Source organism: Pungitius pungitius, chromosome 12, assembly GCF_949316345.1.
Source record: "Pungitius pungitius chromosome 12, fPunPun2.1, whole genome shotgun sequence".
Taxonomy (NCBI): domain Eukaryota; kingdom Metazoa; phylum Chordata; class Actinopteri; order Perciformes; family Gasterosteidae; genus Pungitius; species Pungitius pungitius.
The window spans coordinates 4,926,375-4,945,341 of NC_084911.1; the positions used below are offsets into that span (position 1 = coordinate 4,926,375).

Below are 18,967 nucleotides of genomic sequence, written 5' to 3' on the forward strand. Positions count from 1 at the left end.
CTTTATAAGGATGTTGGGGGACTAAGTGTATTCGTTGTGGATCAATTCGTACTGTCACCATCTACTTGAAGCATTGATACAGGGTTGGGGGGGGGGGGATCGATTCTATGAGTCCCCCGGTATTGGTTGAGCCACTTTGGCTGTTTAGTTGTGTTTAATTCTATTCTAGTCAGAGAATTAATTTAAAAAAAAACCACAATAAATCTATTTTTGTGTCTCCCCCTTTATATGCAGCACCAGGTCAGGATGTCAGACGTGGGTCTGTTTTTTAACTCTTGTCTCATTTATCTTCATTCCTCCTGTCCTCCCCTCTTTTTCCTCCCTCGTACATTTCTGACAGTGAAAGTGTGTTGGAGCTCTCCATTATGCCAAAGGATGAAGACGTGCTTCAGTTGGTAAGTGTGAGTATGGTATTTTTCACGCACCTTCTCCGAACAAACCCACACGAGGCGCGGGGCCTGAGAAGCAAATCACATTTTTCTTTTCTATTTTGGACAACGCTGGGAGACTGCAGGAGGCCGAGTTTAACCTGGATTCTACCCGTCGCTGTCGAAGAATGTGGAGATTTGGTTGGGATGGCTGCAGAGGTTTTCGGAGGCTCACTGCTGTTGCGTGTTTAGATTACATCACGGATTCAGTCAAAAGCCACAAGTATCCCGACTGTCGAAGCATAGATTTGAGAAAAAAAACAAAAACAAATTGAAAACGCCTCCGTGCTCGCTCACACACCCACATACTGTACACCGCATTTTTGTCGCTCCACAAGTTGCTCACATGACCAGACATGCATCAACCGTCGCCCCTCCCACTAACCCGGAGCACCATGTCAACACACCAAACCAGACACCACCCGATTTAAGTGAACGTTTTGACACATCCAAAAGCACCAGCGGGGTCAAAACGTGGCTCTCCATTCACGTATCACTGCCATATCTTAACATTATGAACCCACTCGTCCGTCCTGACACTCCTCCCCTCACTGCTTCGCCTGTATCTGCTGCATTCCTAGCATGACATCAGCTGTGCTGCGCCTCCTTCCGCACTCCCACAGGGTGGAGCGAGGCAGAGCAGGAGAGGGAGGAGAGAGAGAGAGAGAGAGAGAGAGAGAGAGAGAGTTTGGAGCGATCCGACAGCGAGAGAAAACAAGGGACAACGTATACAAAATCCATCCCAAAAAGTGGTAGAAAACCAGGAGAAGGGTTGAACGTGTCTGTCAGAGGAGCTGCAGGTTTTGGCTGCAGGAGTGTTTGTGGTAAAGAGTCTTCTTCCTCTCTGTGCTCTGCTGCTCCGGCTCTGTGACTGTTTGTTTGTGGTGACTACAAGCTTAACACGCAACCTGAGGAATGATTCGGGATTCTGTTGTCTGGTAGAGGTATACGTTAGAAAACATTTCTTAAGCTTTCCTTAATCGTCACGTTTGGAAAAAAAGGGGGATGTAACCGGTGGGTTTCTTGGGTCCCTCTTGAGATCTAAAGTTGTGGAATGATGCTTTAAATGCGACAGTGTGGCTTATTGACAAAGTATTGGTTGGTTTGTGCGCTTGAAATTCTGAATGGACCGGTCCTGTTGTGTGTGTGTGTGTGCATGACATGTTTCAAGGCTTTTAGGCTACAGTGAGTGCTGTGACTTTTGCACCTCGTGCTATTTGTCAGCCAGCATGTAGCTGTGCTCAGAGCAGCGAGGCGGCCCGGGGGCCGAGCCGACGCTTTTGGTCAGTGTTGTCGTCAAACTTGTTTACCGGGAGGGCAAATCAGTCGAAGGCGTTACCGCCACACACACACACACACACACACACACACACACACACGCGTGCGCGCTCGCTCGCCTTCTCCCCATGTGGGATTCTGTCTCGTCTCATCTGACCCGTCCTCCGTCTTCCTTCCCTCCCCCAGGCATACTCCCAGGATGCCTACCTGACGGGCAACGAACCCTACGCAGGGGGAGCCGAGTACCTCCCACCGCCGCCTCCCCTCTGTTACCCACCCGCCAAGGCCACGACCCCCGCTGGAGCCCCTTCGCCGGGCTCCATGTGCCAGAACCAGCTGGATAATTGGGGTCGCTGGCCGAGCTCTTCCGGCCCCTCTTCGCCCCTGGACAACCGCTCGGCTGTGGGCAGCCCCGCCAGCTGGCAGGAAGGACGCGCAGGAGAGCCGGGCGGCGTGGGTCACAGCAGCCCGGCCCACCGCACAGAGGAGATCCAGTACGGTATGACCAGCCAGCAGCCTCAGGGGCAGACCAGGGGGCGCTCCTACTCTTCCTCCTCCTCGTCGGGAGGCCCGCTGTCCAGCCCGCTGCAGGTCCACTACTCAAACCACCACGCCGCCGCCGCCAGCGCCTCTCACGCTCAGCCACGCAAGTCCAGCTCGGCCTGGACCAGTGCCCCCCAGGCGCAGGTCAGCCATGGCCACACCGAGCGCCGGCAGCAGGCCCTCTCCGAATGGTACCACAACCAGGGCCCTGAGCGCTCAGGCCGCAGCATGCAGACCCGCCACCGCAGCTACTCCCAGGACCGGCTCAGCGATTCGAGGAGGCAGCAGCAGCGGTCCGGTGGCTGGCCGCACAGCGCCTCCCAGGACACGCTGCTGTTACTACAGCAGTCGGGACCGGGGCCCCAGGGAGAGCCCTACTGGTCCTATGGAGATCGGGAGGGGGCCGCGGGCAGGGGCCCGACCGCCACTAACTACACCCGGACGCGCTCCGAAAACCTGCTGGCCCAGTACGATTGGCATGGCCGCTCGTTGGAGATGCTGGACCGAGCGGCGGCCGCACTGGTGTCGCCTCATTTCGAGAGGCCCTCGTGGCCCCAGCAGGCTCCCCAGCCGCCCCCCAGGACTGACGCCCACCCGAGGCAGGGGAATCATTACGGCGCGGGGCAAGCGCCTCCGATGCCCCGGCACGCGCAGTCACATTCCAAACACCACCCTCAGACTCAAACCCCGGCCCACCACCAGCCTCAGGCCCAGCAGGTGGCCCCGCAGAGCAGGCGGCTCCCGTCCGGGCAGAGCATGGACGACCAGCCGGTGGGCTACCGCAGCTACAGCCCCTCTTTTTACCGCAAGACGGGTCGCATCATGCAGCAAGCGCACTCTTTCAGGGACCCGTCGTACTCCGGCCCTCACATGAACTGGAACCCGACGCCCAAAACGAGCCCCCCGGAAGGCTCGCCGGCGCCGCTCGCCGCGTCCCCGCTCGCCTCTTCCAGCCCCGAATCCCAGGACAAAGCGTACAGGCCGACCAACCACGAGAGGGAACGGGGGCCGGTGGAGGCGCAGGCGGAGGCGGTGGCACAGACCCAGGAAGTGGTGCTGAGGCAGAAACCCCCCACCGGGCGAAGGAACGCCCACGGCATGCGTCACCCCCACTACGCGCTGCCCATGGACGGGCTAGAACCCTCTTTGTTTTCCCCCGATCCCCAGGACGCGGCTACCGCCCCGGGGTCCCGGGGAGATGTCCATGCCCCACGGAAACCCAACGGCAACCTCGCCCCCCTCCCCATGGAGGACGACTCCCTGGCCTCGATCCCCTTCATAGGTAAGCAAGGAATGTGTGAGCTCCTGGTGCGGCTCCTTCAACCCGCTTAAATCCCCTCTCGAAAACTCCAGCTGACCTTGAGATTTCACTGCTTTCATTCTCATTTTTAATCCTCACTCAAGTGTTTATTGAATATTAGTGAAAGCTTTACTGAGAGGAAATGCAGACGCTTTAATTGTGACGGAATTATGAGTTTGGGGGAATGTGTGTACTTCCTTAATTTCCTTCTCTGCTCGGGGCTCTTCTCAGATGCAGTTTTCATTGTCTCATAGAGATTGCGTGAGTGCTTGTTTGTCTGTGAATGTTTGCATTGGGTAATACTGGTACTTCCCGCTGTCTCACAGACAGTATTAGTGGCTTGATTGAATCATATTTGATGGGAATTCACGTCTGCCTCTGGTCCCTAAGGTCACCTCACAATGCTGAGGAAATGAGGTCTTAACATCCTGAATGTGTGTGTGTGTGTTTGTGTTTGTGTGTGATAATACCTGTCATTGCCTTCTTTTTAATGTCTTTTAGCATTAGATATTCATGTTTTTATAGTAAATGTTATTATGCTAACACGCCATGCAAAGATAGAAGATTGTGAACATCAGCAGATTAGCATTGTCTTTGGGAGCCATGCTAGCATTAGCATTTAGCTTTAACATACATTTTTATGTATGTCATTTTTGGATTCATTTAAAGCAATAAAATAAAAATGTTTAGGACAATCCGTAGTAGGGTAGGACTTAATGACTCAAATGAACTCGATAGTGCCAGCTGTAATAGTATCGGGGTTTGTTCTTTGCGTATTCAAGGCTGCATGAATATACACAGTACATTCATGGCCTACACGTCAGTATCACTGGCAGGTGATTGTGGTCATGTCCCAGCTTGTTTACTGCGGTAAAAAGACTAAACGAGAGAGGCCCCTCGGGGCTTTGTGTTGCCATGACATGTGCGGCGGCCATGAAGTCAAACCAATACGCAAATTAAGTTAGTTAATCAGGTGAGCTGTGCCTCCATCATCCTCTCAGCCTGAGGAAGACAACCACTCCGTACCCTGATGCCCAATAGATTCAAAGCAGCTGCGTTTGACCCTTTGACCCAACATGGAACGAGCATTTACATTTGAGCCCATCCACTGCAAAAATAATGGTAATTCATAGAATTCAGAAGAATCTTCTAAGCGGGGAGGAATCTCTCTGCTTTCTGTCCGTCCGCCTGTCAGAGCACATTCTTGGCTCGTACCTTCACCTAAATTAGATGAAACCTGGCAGTCAGAGCTGCAGGCAGGGACACGTCTGATGGCCACAAACTGCAACTAGGCTAGATTCTCCCCATAGACGGGAACGTAACTTTGATCTTTTCTGCCTCTGACTCTCTCCATCTTGTTATCGCTCTGACGAAAATGCTGATATTATCTGGGCCTGATTTGGGAACATGTGAGTTAACAGGGGTCCAAAGCTCTTGTTTAGTGAGGTATGGACCATGAAGGCAGGCGGCATCTGGCGTGTGTGTGTGTGTGTTTTTACAACATCTCGACGGGAGATATAGAAAATGCTGTATTTTCTTTTATTTCCTTAGCCCATACAAAGTGAATTGATGCAAGAAGGGGCATGTTCACTGATGAAGTATTTAACTATGTACCCTCTTGGAGTCTTTCAACAAAAATCGAAGCTATAAATGACCAAACACAACGCTTTCATACTCTCAGTTCCTGCCTTTAACGCTGCAAGAGGAAGAGGAACGGGTTTGTGTGCCAGTGGGTTCGTCACTAGTTGGACCGTGGATCCTCCACATAAGGACCAAGAACTTCTGTAGTGGCTTAAGGTGTAAGGCCTCCAGGTGTCTTTTACAAGATTCCTGGCCGGTTTCTCTGTTTTAATTAGATGTTTAGTCTTAATGAAGCTGAAACAATGAACCAATAATCTACAGCAACTTTGGTGGTTGATTACTCGTTAATGTCTTTTCACAGGCAAAAATTATAAATATTAGTTCATTTAATCAAAAAGAAGTATATGAGTATGATTTTGATGCTAGTACCATATCCCCTGCTCTTACACGTCCATCCAAACCGCCAGACTGAAATAACTATTGTGCACATTACCAGTCACGGCCTGTGTGCAGGATGTCCTGTAGAGCCGTGGCAGAGTGTGCTGCAGTATGTTGCTCCCCTCTGCTGGTCCTTCTCCGTCTGGTGGCTCTGAGCTCACTCCCTGGCTGCATGTTAATAACGGCCTTTGTTAAACCCACAGCGCGGCTATTTCTGGGCAGCGCTGTAAACAGCCGGATTCCTCTTCCCAGATTGGAAATGTTTTCCGCCTGATGTCGGACTCTAGTATGCACAAAGAAGAAGGCGAAGAGACACTCGAGGAAAAGAGGAGCTGAGGGTTGAGGGATTATTGCAAGAAGTTGCTGGGACATAGAGGTAAAAAAAAAAAAAATGAAATGGAAATAAGAACAGTGGTGAGATGAGAGCACAGCAGGAATGTACACAAAAAGGCTTTGGTCATTTCTGGAGTCCCTCTGGTCTGCAGAGGTTGTGCTGCCCTCTGTAGTTCACCCTGAGAACACACTGGAGCCTTAAAGCACATTTAGAAAGTCTCCTCCACATTACGCTTGCAAACAGTACACTTGTGTGCATGCATGTTGGGTTATGTGTGTGTGTGTGTGTGTGCGGCGGTTTCATTTCCCTTTGCATCATCCTAAACTGGTGGAGACTTGTAGCCTCTGTGACCTACATATTCTGCTTCATAACTTTTGTCGTTTTTTTTTGATTGTGGCTTTTCCGTCGTATGTGTCCTCACACGTGTCAGATTACCATGTGCTGTAGATTTAATAAAGAACTGAAACCCAGAGGCAGTAAGTCTCTGTCACCTCAGTTAGTGACTGCCCTCCCGATGGCGACAGGCGGCTCAGGTACTCCTCACTGAAAACGCTCGGCTTATTTGGGTTGCATTTGCATTTTCCACTTTTCAATCCTGTAGTTTCTTTAGTCAATCAGCATAGATTCTTGTGTTTGTCTTTTGTGTGCTGGATTCCACGAGCGGCTCGTGTTCGACTTTTACATTTGGAAGAGTTGAAACCTTGAAATGAATTGTCCTTGTTTAGTTTCCTTTTCGACGACGATGCCGCGGTTCCTCTCCCTTCCGAAACTCTCCTCCTCCTGAAATAACGCCTTTTTAATATCCTTCTTCTTCCATCCTGGCCTTTTTCTCTAACACCTAACCTATACCCCTCCCCCCCACCCTCTTCGTCCCCATCCTGCCTCCCCCCCCTCCCCCCCTCCCACAGATGAGCCGACCAGCCCAGGTGCTGATTTGCGCGCCCGCCATGTGCCGGCGTCCTCCGTGGTATCCAGCGGCATGAACTCGGCGCCCGCCGTGGTCACCAGCCCCGCCTCCCCCACCTTCACCTTCCCCCCCACTAGACTCTTCTCGCAGGATTGCAGTGAGTCCCCCCCCCCCCCGCCCCCCCCCCTTCCCCAATCTATCCCCGCCCCTTCCTCCCCACTGCATGCAGCCTAAAAGCCTTTGTGATGTTTAGGATTGATCGTGCATGGGATTTTAAAAAGCCTCCAACAGAATCAAGTCAAATTTGGAATTTATTGTCGTTTCTCAAGTTGAAATTAGGCTTCTTTACAGCAAGACTTTTGAGGCTAAGTAACGGGGAAAAGGATCCTTGGAAACATGAATGTTTTGGCATGCTAGCATTGTAGAAATGCATGTTTGACCTAAAGAAGTTCATAGAAACATGTTCAGAATTAGTTTCGGTTGTTTTTCTAGCTGTGCACGAAGCCGAAAAGAGTCGGGGTGTTTCAGATGAATGAAACCCGGTCAACTTGCATGATACGTTTCTTTAAAACAAATCCACGTCAGTCTCTGTTTCCAGTGAACACGCCTGCACGCCAGTGGTGAGAAAAGTCACCCGAGTTGATTTCATGTAACCCACCGTTGCAGCTAATACTCCCCATCGTTCATCCTTATACCGCACCACCCAAATACCCAAACCTCCTCCTCCAACACCACCACCACCACCAACTGCCTCCACCCTCACAATCCCCTTCTAATCCAACGGCCTCCCATTCCGGTGATTGGCATTACATTCTTTCTTTCTCTCTGTCTCTTTGTTTCTCCTTCTCTCTCTCTGCTCATTCACCCTCTCACCGAGCAGGCAGTATTAAATCCGGTCGCCGTTCCTCCTATCTTCTAGCCATCCCCACGGAGCGCTCCAAGTCATGTGACGAAGGACTCAACACGTTCAGGGAGGAAGGGCGAGTCTTCTCGTGAGTACCGTTCGACCCCCCCGAGACGGTTGAGATTCAAACCGGCACCCGTTGAGTTACGCGCGCAGGCCGACATCTCTGCTGTGTTTATTGTGCTTCACAGGAGGCTACCAAAGAGAGTGAAGAGTTTCTTCACAGACGGGGTGAGTTATTTCACCTTTCATTCCTCTAAACTAAATCAGCTAAACCTTTTATTTCTACAAACAAATCTCATTTTGTCAGATTGTCAGAGCAGGAAGGAAAAACAACTAGACACAAAACATGTCATCCATACATCTTAACAGACACATTTCAAAAGCGCACAGTTTTTGCTTGTGCAAATGAAAGCATAGAATTGTGATTTTAAGACTTTTTCTGGTACTTTGTGGCTAAATTAAATAACAAATTACAATACATGATCCATGTTGAGTGACGTGTTATAAGCTAGGCCTCTTTTGACCAAAGTAGATTATAGCAAACAGCATTTCCCTTTGTTTCCTTTTCATCCTGAATATTGGAAAGTCACGACCAGTTTTGCTTTTACTTTATTCACAAAACTGTTAAAAAGTATACTTGTGACATGCTTAAACGTAGTGTGTTACTTTAGCACAATTTCTGAAAATATACTGGTACATTTGGCTCATGATTTCTATCATCAGACATGACTAGACTCTCTCACGTTAAGATTTGTGTTTCATTTATTAATAATCTTACATCTTACAATGAATCTTACAATAAATCTACGTCACTTGTGTTCATTGTACCTTTGGTCATTTCTACACACCAGGAAGTATAATTTAATTTCAATTTTGCAATCAAGGTTCAAACTGGATTCAAAACAATGTAGTATATATAGTGAATATAGAGTCAGCTTTAATAAAGCTGAATCATTTTATGTGAGTTTTAAAAGCAGCACTCGGCAACTTAGAATACAGCAGATTTAAACTTACATGTAATATACTTACTTTTTGTTTGTTTGATTTTTTTATTGTTACTTTATTTATTTTATTGTACTTGGGGGTGGGCTCTTATAAGCTCTTGTTTCAGTCCACTCCTTTTGAGCACCATGTGTACTGCTCAAATAAATAAACAAATTCAAAAATATAATGCGATACGTAAGATTTCAATTACTGAAAAGGGCAAACTACAAATGCAAGGTTGAATCTAAAGTTGAAATGTTGACTGAAGAACCTCATGAAATTGTCTGCACTGCAAAGGTTACTGAGAGATGAAGATTTTAAATGAGTTTTGGGGGTTTAACACATTGTCAGAAATAGGCAGCCTTTGTTTATCTACACTACACGTTCATTTCTGTTTCATACTGAAACATAAAAAAAGTTCAGATCTGATGGCTTTTTTCATGTCTCAAATGTCCTGAACATTTCCCCCGGTTGTGTTTCAGTCTCTGGAAAACCTTGGTACAGCGGAGGAGGTTAGATCCAAACGCCACTCCACCTCCGAGCTGGGAAACATAACGTACAGCGATGTGCTGCGAGAAGGATGGCTGCACTTCAAGCAAATCCTCACGGAGAAGGGCAAGGTGGGCGTGGTGGTCGGAAAACCGGCAAAAAGACGCAACCCGGAGCAAGCGAAAAGCTCACACCGCCAATCTCTCATTCGCAGAAAGTGGGCAGCGGAATGCGTCCGTGGAAGCGAGTCTTCTCTGTGCTTCGCTCCCATTCGCTGTTCCTCTACAAGGACAAGAGGGAGGCGGTGCTCCGCGGGGCCACGATCGGGAGCGCCGCCGAGGACGAGCAGCCCATCAGCATCCGCGGCTGCCTGGTGGACATAGCGTACAGTGAGACCAAGCGGAAGCACGCCCTGCGCCTCACCACCCAGGACTTCTGCGAGTACCTGCTCCAGGCCGAGGATCGGGAGGACATGCTGGACTGGATAAAGGTCATAAGGGAGAACAGCAAGAGTGACAGCGAGGTCAGAGGACACGCCCGCACCACTCCTCCTGCGAGTGTGCCATCGCTGTGGAGTTATAACGCGTGTGTGTGTTTGTTGCAGGAGCTGGGTTTATCCAGACAGGCCCTGATCAATAAGAGGCTGAATGATTACAGGAAGCAGAGGTGAGTCGCCTGATAACAAAAAAATGATTCACCTAACACCGCGCTCATCTGTGGCGGTGGCAGGCGGCTTGAATCGAACGCTCCCCCTCTCTGTCTCCCCCTGCAGTCCGACGGGCGGCAAGCCCGACTCCTCTCCCAGGATGTCCCGCATGAAGCCTCCCTTCCTGCTGGCCAAGGCGGAAAACGCTGCGGGGGCTCCGCGGTCCCCCAAATCAGAGGGCAAAGGTCGGTGTCTGGGATGGACTGGGCAAACACGGCTACTACTCATAAAATGAGACCGTGAATGTCAGACATTATGAGATGTATTACCGCCTTGAGGGAGTATTGTTTCTCTTATAAGACGTATATGTATCAGGGCTTGTATGTCTAAAATAAAGTCATTTGATTAATATATCTCCAGATGTAAGAACATGTAACGGCCCCTTGTGGATGAGAGTCTTTTAAATGCGAGGACAGGACAAAGATGCAAGCAGTGAGCTTTTTGTCCGCAGATGAGAGCGGTCCCCCGAAGTCCCCGTGGGGAATCAACATCATGAAGAAGGCAAAGAAGGCCGGGCCCAAAGCTTTCGGCGTGAGGCTGGAGGACTGCCAGCCGGGCGTGATAAACAAGGTTAGCCTCCACATCATCCGTCACGCCCCCCCCCCCCAATGCGGTGCAACTGCTGCCACTCCCACTGAGCCGTGTTCCGTGTCCCGCTCAGTTCATCCCGTTGATCGTGGAGATCTGCTGCGGCCTGGTGGAGGAAATGGGTCTGGAGTACACGGGAATATACCGGGTGCCGGGGAACAACGCCATGGTGTCGGCGCTCCAGGATCAGCTCAACAAGGGATGCGACATCAACCCCACAGAGGAAGTGAGGGGAAAAACGCCAACGCACATCTAACCGAACCGCTTCGCCGGCTCATTCGACTTTACGCAAAACAAAAGCGCGTCCTCGGAGGCCGAAGGTATCGCTGACTCCTCTCTGCTTCCTCTCAATGTCAACAGAAGTGGCAGGACCTCAACGTGGTCAGCAGCTTACTCAAATCCTTCTTCAGGAAACTTCCAGAGCCGCTCTTCACAAACGGTTTGTCCGGACACGCACAAACACACACACACACACAGACACACCCAGCTCGCGCTGCCGTGAAGTCCCATCAGACCCCTCAGTGCTGACATGTCTGAAATCTTCACAGATAAATACAACGACTTCATCGATGCCAACCGGATGGATAGCACATCAGACAGACTGAAGACCATGAAGAAACTGGTACGTTTTCTACCAAGCTTGTGTGTGTGTAATTGTGTGTGTGTGTGTGTGTTCGGCAGGTTTCTCCGGTTAATCAATATTGTGCCTCTTCTTATTTTCTTTCGCAGATCCGAGACCTCCCAGATTATTATTTCCACACTCTGAAGTTCCTGGTTGTTCACCTGAAGACCGTCGCCGACAGCTCGGACAAAAACAAGGTGCGTGAAAGGCAGTTTGGGAATGAAATGAAAATGTAATCACGTGTCACTGTGACCTCGTGCGTGTTCATGAGCTGCTGTTGTTGTTGTTGTTGTCGTGTAGATGGAGCCCCGTAACCTGGCTCTAGTGTTCGGGCCGACTCTGGTTCGGACATCTGAAGACAACATGAAAGACATGGTCACGCACATGCCCGACCGCTACAAGATCATTGAGACGCTCATCCAACATGTGAGAGAGGCTGCATGGCACCACACACACACACACACATTCACACATGCAAATCTGTCATGATTGACTTTTCAAGATGAATATTTCCTCCTTTTGTGTTGTTCTTGTAGTGCAACTGGTTTTTCACTGAAGAGCAAGACAAGGATGAGAAGGTATGCGACCCCGTATGGTTTCTTGATCCCAACGCGTCTAAAACGTTGAGTTATTTAAAGATTATCTGAGAATTGTTCCAGGTTTGTGTCAAACGAATTATAATCTGAGCACGTAGTTTAAAGTCATTAAATATTATTTTACACCACCGAGCAATTCATCTTGTTAAAATAAACCTGCTGTAAGAGCTCATATATTGACCAACGTATTGTTTAATGTATTCTTGTGCAGACCTTTTCCTTAAAGATGATTGATTATTGTTTTGTGAATCCAAGAAGTTCCACTTCAGATTTGACCTCGTAGTGTTAGTAGAATAATTCAAACCAGTCAATAGTCAACAAATCCACAGACCTTTTTTGTCTCGTGTCTCTTTCGTCCAGACGCCGGTGGACACGCAGGACGTGCAGCCCGCCCCCAACATCGACCACCTGCTGCCCAACATCGGGCGGACCGGGGAGGCCTCAGGTGAGCTCTGAGCCTGCCAGCTCTGACCAAATCGACTAATAGCATTCGGTGGTGGATGTAATCGTTACCCCAAATGAATGCTGCTTTCCATTTGAAGCTGAAGGAAGGGATTTGAGTAGCGTACAATTACAATGTGAGTGTTCTGGTGAATGAAGCGTTGTTCCAGTTATTCAGCAGAATTGAGTCTTAATTCTCAAGAAAAATACTATAATTCTTAAGTTTGTAGACGAATCCTGTTTCCATGATTATGTTTCTAAGATTCTAGAAAAGAAAACGGCTGAAGACAACGTTCTCTTTAAAAGCGCTCGACTGAGATCCCTCTGTGGAAATCTGTCTGCAAATGAAAGTCTGACACCCGCTGATACTCGGGAGTGTTTCTGTGTTTGATAGCGTGCCTGCACTTCTCCCCTTTCTGCTGACCTCTTTCCCCCCCCCCCCCCCCCCCACACACCCTACACGTTGCTCATCTTTCACTTTCTCTGTACGTTTCTGCATTTCCTTCTCTTAGCTGAGCCTGTGGAGCAGCCACTGCGGTAGGATGGGAACTCCCCCGGCAATACGTGTGTGTGTGTGTGTGTGTGCAACCCAATATGTGCATTCATGTTGTGAAAGTGAAATAATGTGTGTTTGTGTGGGTGAGAGAGGAGGTGTTATTGTTGGGTGACGGTTGTGTGTCTCCATGGTCCCCCATTACCCGCCTCAGAGTCATTGTCTCCCTCTCTGGCGTCAGGACGTAAGAACGCGGCGCCCCGTTTCGGACTAATTCATTAATGGCCCGTGACAGCTGCTGTTTTTGACACGCTGGAGTGTAAGCGGTGTTCTGCTGCTGAGGGACCGACTCCCTCAAGGGGGTCATGTTGTCAAGCACTTTGCTCCACTCATCGTAGGGGGGCTCTTAATCAGTGTAGCCCAAACCTCAGGCTTCCCGTGACATGCTCAACTCTGAAGGGAGCGCTTTGAATCGGCGATATAATCTGGTCTGTTGGGGGGGCACTTTCACCCCTCACCCTTTCACGCTGGTTTGATATACGAGTCGTAGAAGTGACTTTTTAAAATAGAAATCCTTCCGAAATTTAGCAAAAGAAAAATACCAGCTATGATTTCAACGTTTTCTGAGCCCTCTGATTTTTTTCAAGGGTTCCAAATATGAGCCATTTTCCCGCTGCTAGACATTTTCCATCGAAACCGTAGCTATCACCAGAAATGGAGACCCGGTCCCAGACTTAAAGTACCGTTATAGCAGAAACTAATCCTTTATATTGATTGGTTATCAAATCTATTAATAGCAAAAAGGTGCATCCATGCTGGTGATATAAAACATCAATTAGCATTAGTGTTAAATGCCTTTACCAATTACTCACCAAGGTTGCTGTTTTGTGCAGAATACTTCACTAATCAAATAATGAACTTTGACCTTTCAACATTTTTTTACATAGCGATTTTACACTCTTTTTGAAAGAAAACGATAAGCTCAATAATCGGCACATACAAACAGGGTGCTGTGAAGCAGAAAGTCTTTCTCGGGGACACTTTGACGAGAGGACAGTGGGAGACAGGAATCGAGCCTCGCTGTTAGAGAGGACAGCCACAACATCAACAACACTGGTGAATCACAAACGCGCCTTATGGGTGATGGGGGGGGTGGAAAAACTTGCGACACTCAAGAAAAACAGCATATTCTTCTATACTACTTCCATAGACGATTTGAAAGAGTTGTGAAAGAGAAAAACAGCTTTTATCCTGCTTCGCTGTGTTCGTCTTGTGTCTTTCTTTACACTCTTTTTGGTTGTTGCCTCCCTTCTCTGACTGATGGATGTCATCGAGTGTTTTTCCGTCATGTCATCGGTGTGTGCCGTGGTTTTCCTAACGCCTCCAACACCAAACCCCGCTCACCCGATCATTGTTTCTCCTTTCACACGTGTGAATGGGCGTCTTTGTACCGCGCTCCGTCACAGTCAGAGGGCACAGAGGAAGGCGAGCTCCTTGAAACTGCGCAGATCGATGATTCTTTTGCAGTCGGTTAAGGCGACATGAAACAAGGATGTTGTGCTCAAGCCACGACCTCATCAGTGAAGTCTCAGCGGGCGCTTTCTCCCCCCCCCCCCCCCCCCCCCCTTTTGCAGGAAAACACCCGCTGTGACATCAGGGTTTGAAGTGTAGACAGAAGTGCAACATTCAGCAGCAGTTTTCTATGATTTGAATAAAGAAAAGAAAACCCACGAGCACAGCAACTGCCTCTGTGTCCCCTCCTCGGTGGCCTTTTGTTAACTTCATCAGTTCTGACCCTGTGATGTTTTTTATCCTCTTTCCCCTCAGACTCAACCAACAGTGACTCCGCTAAATCAAAGGTAACATTTATGAACACGGTTCATGGTCTCTGCCACAAATAACACACGCACGCCGCCTGGCAGCAGTAGTTCAGACTTTATACAGTGTGATCTGTGACAACGTCACAACCTCTTTTTTCTCTCTCTGTTCAGGGCTCCTGGGGGTCAAAGAAAGACCTTTCACCCAAAGACTTCTTGACTCTGTCCATCATGTCGGCCGTTACGGGCCGCCAACGCAGGAAGCAACACAACGCCCGCCGCTTTGGCAGCAGCACCGATGACGACTCCGAGCACGAGCCAATCAAAGCCGGACATGTAGGGGCGGAGGAGGAGGAGGCGGAGGAGGAGGCGGGGCTCCCTTTGGGAGACACTGCCCCTCGAGCGGAGGGTGAGGAGGACGAGGACGACGAAGAAGAAGAGGAAGATGAGGAAGTTGTTGACAGCGGAGCGAAAGAGGAGGTAGAAGAGGAGATGCAGGCGGGTATTCCCAGCAGGCCGTGCTGTAAAGACGAGGAGGCGGGAGGAGGAAGGCCGCCAGCCGCGTTGTCGCGCGAGGAGGAGGCGCGGGTGGAGGTGAAGGCGCCGCCGTGGAAAGCCCCGGACGACGCTCGCTCCATCGTCTCCGGCTACTCCACGCTCTCCACGTTAGGCCGCAGCCTGGGGTCGGAGGGCAGGGGGGGCGACGCCGACGACGAGCACAGCGAGCTGGTGAGCGAGACGGACAACGAGAGCGGCTTCGCCTCGCGCTCCCTCACCCAGGAGAGGCCCGACAAGCACTCGGCGCCGCCCGCCGGCGCTCAGGCCGCCCCGCGCAGCTTCCTCTACACGCACTACAAATCCCCCGTCCTCTCCTCCGCCAACCAGGTCGCAGCGCCGCCCGCGCCGCCGGCGCCGGATGCGGCGGGTCGGGGCGAGGGAGGGGCGCGGTCGGTCACTCCCACGTCGTCGTCGTCGTCCTCCGCCACAGCCCACAGACTGCACTCCAGACCTTCCTTCAACTCCCACAAGCTGATCCAGTGCGACACTCTGGCCCGGAAGAAGCTGAAGTCGGAGAAGGGCAAGGCCCGCTCGCCGGACCTGCCGGAGCTGCCCGGCAGCGCCCACAGAGGGAAGAGGGAGAGCTCCAGAACCAACCCCTCCCCGGGCAGCAGCCAGGAGAGCCTGGCCCGGCCCAAGCTGCCGCCCAGCGAGGCCGCCTCCTTCACCCCGACCGGCCCCGGCGGGCGGTCCCTGGCGGAGCAGGTCCGCGCCCGCCTCATGGGCTCGGCCGACGACCTGCGCATCGTGGGGCTGCGGAAGCCCCTGTCGCCGGAGACGCGCAGGAAGAGACGCGCCTGGCGCCGACACACCGTGGTGGCCTCCCCGACGGAGATCTCCGACAAGAGGCCCCAGCTGACTGTCGGGGGCGACTTCCGCCTCTCTCCCATCTCTCAGAGCCAGGGGAAGACGGCGGGGCCGCCTCGGGAGGCCGACGGGCTCGACCAAGGCCCGGCGACGCGTCACGCGGCCACCTCTAGGTTCCACCAGTATCTGTGAGCGCGGCCGGTCGGCTCCTCCGGGAGACCGGGCTTCTGTGCTGGGGGGGGGGGGAGCCGGCAGCAGCGTGAAACAGAGTCAGAGGTCAGAGGGCGCCGGGCAGCACAGTGTTCCCCTGATCGGGACCTTGAAAGCAGCCCAGCCTTCTTTAGTTTTTGATAAGCTCCACTTGAATGGCCAAGGGGCCTCCCTGTGTTGCCAAAGCTTTTTAAAAAAATGTTTTTATTTAATTTCCAAAATGTGTGCTTTTATCAAAGTGACACGGAAACAGGACAGCCAGGCATTCTCACTTGAGCCGCAACGGGGCGTCCTTTTCCCATCTCCTCTGCCTTGCTGCTCAGGAACAGCGTAAATGAAATGAAAGGGTCGCGTCCCGAAATGCAACGTCCCTCCGCTCCTCCAGAGGAGGGGGGGCTCCGTGTCACAGTGGCTTTTTTAACGGTAACTTTGGCAGCGTTTCTCTGAGCCAGAAGAGACAGACAAAGCCCCCCTCTCACACACACACACACACACACGTAATTACACAACGTTATTGGTGAACAGATTTTTCATATCGGCCGTTGTAACGCGTTGCGCCTCAGACCACAGACACTGTAATCGCTCGTTAGGACTCCAGACTACAGGCTTCCAACACCCGTCTCCCGCTACTTGTTAATAATGTGTGTGTGTGTGTGTGTGTGTGTGTGTGTGTGTGTGTGTGTGTTCGCGCGACGATAATTGGATCTGGTGTCTGAGCGTGCAGGTAGTTGTGTTGAACATTTTTGTAGCTTTTTTACAAAGCCTTGTTAAGTTAACCGTGTAAATATAAATATTATGTTATCATATTTGTTTTTACTTTTTTTAGTTCCTTTTTTATGGTTTACACAGGTGTGTACAAGTGCACAAGTCATTTTCTTTCAAGGTGTTACTTGAAGTATGTCCCTTAATATATATATTTTTTGTTTTATATTCAATATATATATTTTGTATTAAAGTCAAAAGAAAAGTACTTTTATTGTTATTACATCTGGGCGTACCTGTTCACAGGAGACGAGATAAACATAATTAAACCTGCTCCTTTTTCTCCTCAAAGGTGGCCTTCCTCTCTGAATCCTCAGCACTGTGCCGAAAACCTCTATCTCATGAGGTTTAGTCTTATAAATAAGTATCTCTGGTAATTGTACTCCCAGCAATGTTGCATCAACATGTACACAAAGCGAATCAAACAACTACATGTAGCAAGAGAATACATCTGGGGATTATGACACCATGTCGGGCCGTTTGCAGGCGGCTCGGCGCCGCGCTGCGATGGCCGAGCTGCGTCTTACGTTTTGTTATTACTGAGCGGCACCGTGGGCTCACATTTACCGAGCTCAGGTGGACGCGTGTTCCCTGTGAAACAGAAGCCTGGCGTTGTTTAACGGACTGTTAAGAAACGTTGTGTAGCGCGTACAAACGGAGACATTTTAACCTCGGCTGGTGGTGAGCTTTGTGTTTTCATCGCATCCCCCTGCGAGGGTTCATGTGTGTGCATGTTTATTACCTGGGGGGGGGGGGGGGGGGGTCTCACGAGGAGGAGCCTTCCGTGAGGTCAGGCTCCAATGAATCCTACCCAACTGAGGAAATGTTACATGAGAGGAAAACAATCATCTCTTGTCTAGATTTGACATCACAAGATCACACAGACAGGAGGTGTGACATCCTCAGTCATGAGACCTGCTTTCATCTGACCAAATAAACCCTTATAAATAAAAATAATAATAATAACAGTAAGTTATAGTCTTGTTTTACCTCAAGATTTCTTTCTACAAGTGCCTGATTTCTGGAATGTGTTTTTGTTCTGCGGTGCCATTGTCGGAACTTATCCTTCCGTTTCCTTTAGTTGATTTCTGGGTCTCCGCCCTTCTCTCCTGTGGTTGATGGTTATAACTGAGGCAATGACCCAAAGACATGTACATTTTAATACAAGCAGTCTAAATAAAGATTTTTTTTTTTTTTTGAAGAGCACACTTTAAGCCAAGGACATGTCTATGCACTCTCTTAGCCTTTAACTTTGAGGTTATAAGAGGTGTAGTACTCGGTCAGCTGCTTTTCTTAACATCTGTCTGTGCCCAGTGATCCGCAGTGTGTGAATATGGTACATCTAACGAGCTCCGCATTAGGTCACGTCAGACACGTCACATCACGGATGAACTAACAGCCAATGACGTCATCAAAAAAGAAAAACTCAACTCAAGTTGGCGTGTTGTCTGAAATTTGATTCGCACCCTGTTTCATTGTTGTATTTTAAAGTCTTGTTGTACATACTTTCATGATATGTAGCATATTGTATTGTGTACATTTGGAATTGCTTTTTTGGAGTATAACTAATATGAAATTACTTGACATTAAGGTTGTCCACCTGAGACCATTTCCCTCATGGATGTGTGCTTTAAAGCAAGGTTATATGATGTAAATAAACAGAACTACGTTTAAAACTAATTTCTCGCGTGTGTTAGTTTTCATTCTTCGTGGGATTTCGTAAACTTGTACGGGGAGGACGAGTCTCATTCAGCCCCCTGAAAAAGCGGAATGTCGCCCCCTGGTGGCCGATGGTGAATACGGCACCGATCGTCTCTGCACAGTAAAGAAACTTCATCTCAACTACATCTTGGCCACTGAGACTGTTTACTTACAGAAACAAGTCAACATTAATTTAATCTGAACAACTGTTGAAATTATGTCCATCTCTTAAAACGTAACATTAGAGAACTATCAAGCTTTAAAAATTACACTTGCAGAGGATTCTTTGGCTTTTGAGGTAAATGATCATATTTGACCTAAAAGATAAACCCATCTAACATTTCCTCTTGCAAAACATCTTGGGTAGATTAAACTCTGAGTGCGTTAACCGTCATAAAGAGGATCTCCATCCCATCCCCCCCCCCTTCTGCTACAGTCCGTGTATTCTCTCTCCTCGGGTCCCACTGATGTCGGTGT

At 49.7% G+C, this 18,967-nt stretch overlaps 1 protein-coding gene across 7 annotated transcripts in view; it reads left to right on the forward strand.

Moving 5' to 3' along the window:
* arhgap23a (Rho GTPase activating protein 23a) overlaps nt 1-18,469 on the forward strand; it is a 44,663-nt gene extending 26,194 nt beyond the window's left edge. For 2 of the 7 annotated variants that reach the window (XM_062566291.1, XM_062566287.1), the window contains exons 6-24: nt 341-401; nt 1,893-3,531; nt 6,811-6,966; nt 7,690-7,801; nt 7,905-7,944; nt 9,183-9,320; nt 9,404-9,712; nt 9,794-9,855; nt 9,962-10,080; nt 10,347-10,465; nt 10,557-10,709; nt 10,844-10,922; nt 11,032-11,105; nt 11,213-11,302; nt 11,406-11,531; nt 11,642-11,683; nt 12,062-12,146; nt 14,463-14,494; nt 14,627-18,469. In XM_062566291.1, coding sequence (XP_062422275.1) covers nt 341-401; nt 1,893-3,531; nt 6,811-6,966; nt 7,690-7,801; nt 7,905-7,944; nt 9,183-9,320; nt 9,404-9,712; nt 9,794-9,855; nt 9,962-10,080; nt 10,347-10,465; nt 10,557-10,709; nt 10,844-10,922; nt 11,032-11,105; nt 11,213-11,302; nt 11,406-11,531; nt 11,642-11,683; nt 12,062-12,146; nt 14,463-14,494; nt 14,627-16,009 — 4,819 coding nt within the window. In that variant the 3' untranslated portion in view covers nt 16,010-18,469. Of the gene's footprint in view, nt 1-340; nt 402-463; nt 1,253-1,892; nt 3,532-6,810; nt 6,967-7,689; nt 7,802-7,904; nt 7,945-9,182; nt 9,321-9,403; nt 9,713-9,793; nt 9,856-9,961; nt 10,081-10,346; nt 10,466-10,556; nt 10,710-10,843; nt 10,923-11,031; nt 11,106-11,212; nt 11,303-11,405; nt 11,532-11,641; nt 11,684-12,061; nt 12,147-14,462; nt 14,495-14,626 lie in introns of those variants that run through there. The other 5 variants (XM_062566288.1, XM_037477027.2, XM_062566292.1 and 2 more) reach the window with 5 other exon arrangements.
* Nucleotides 18,470-18,967: the final 498 nt, after the last annotated feature.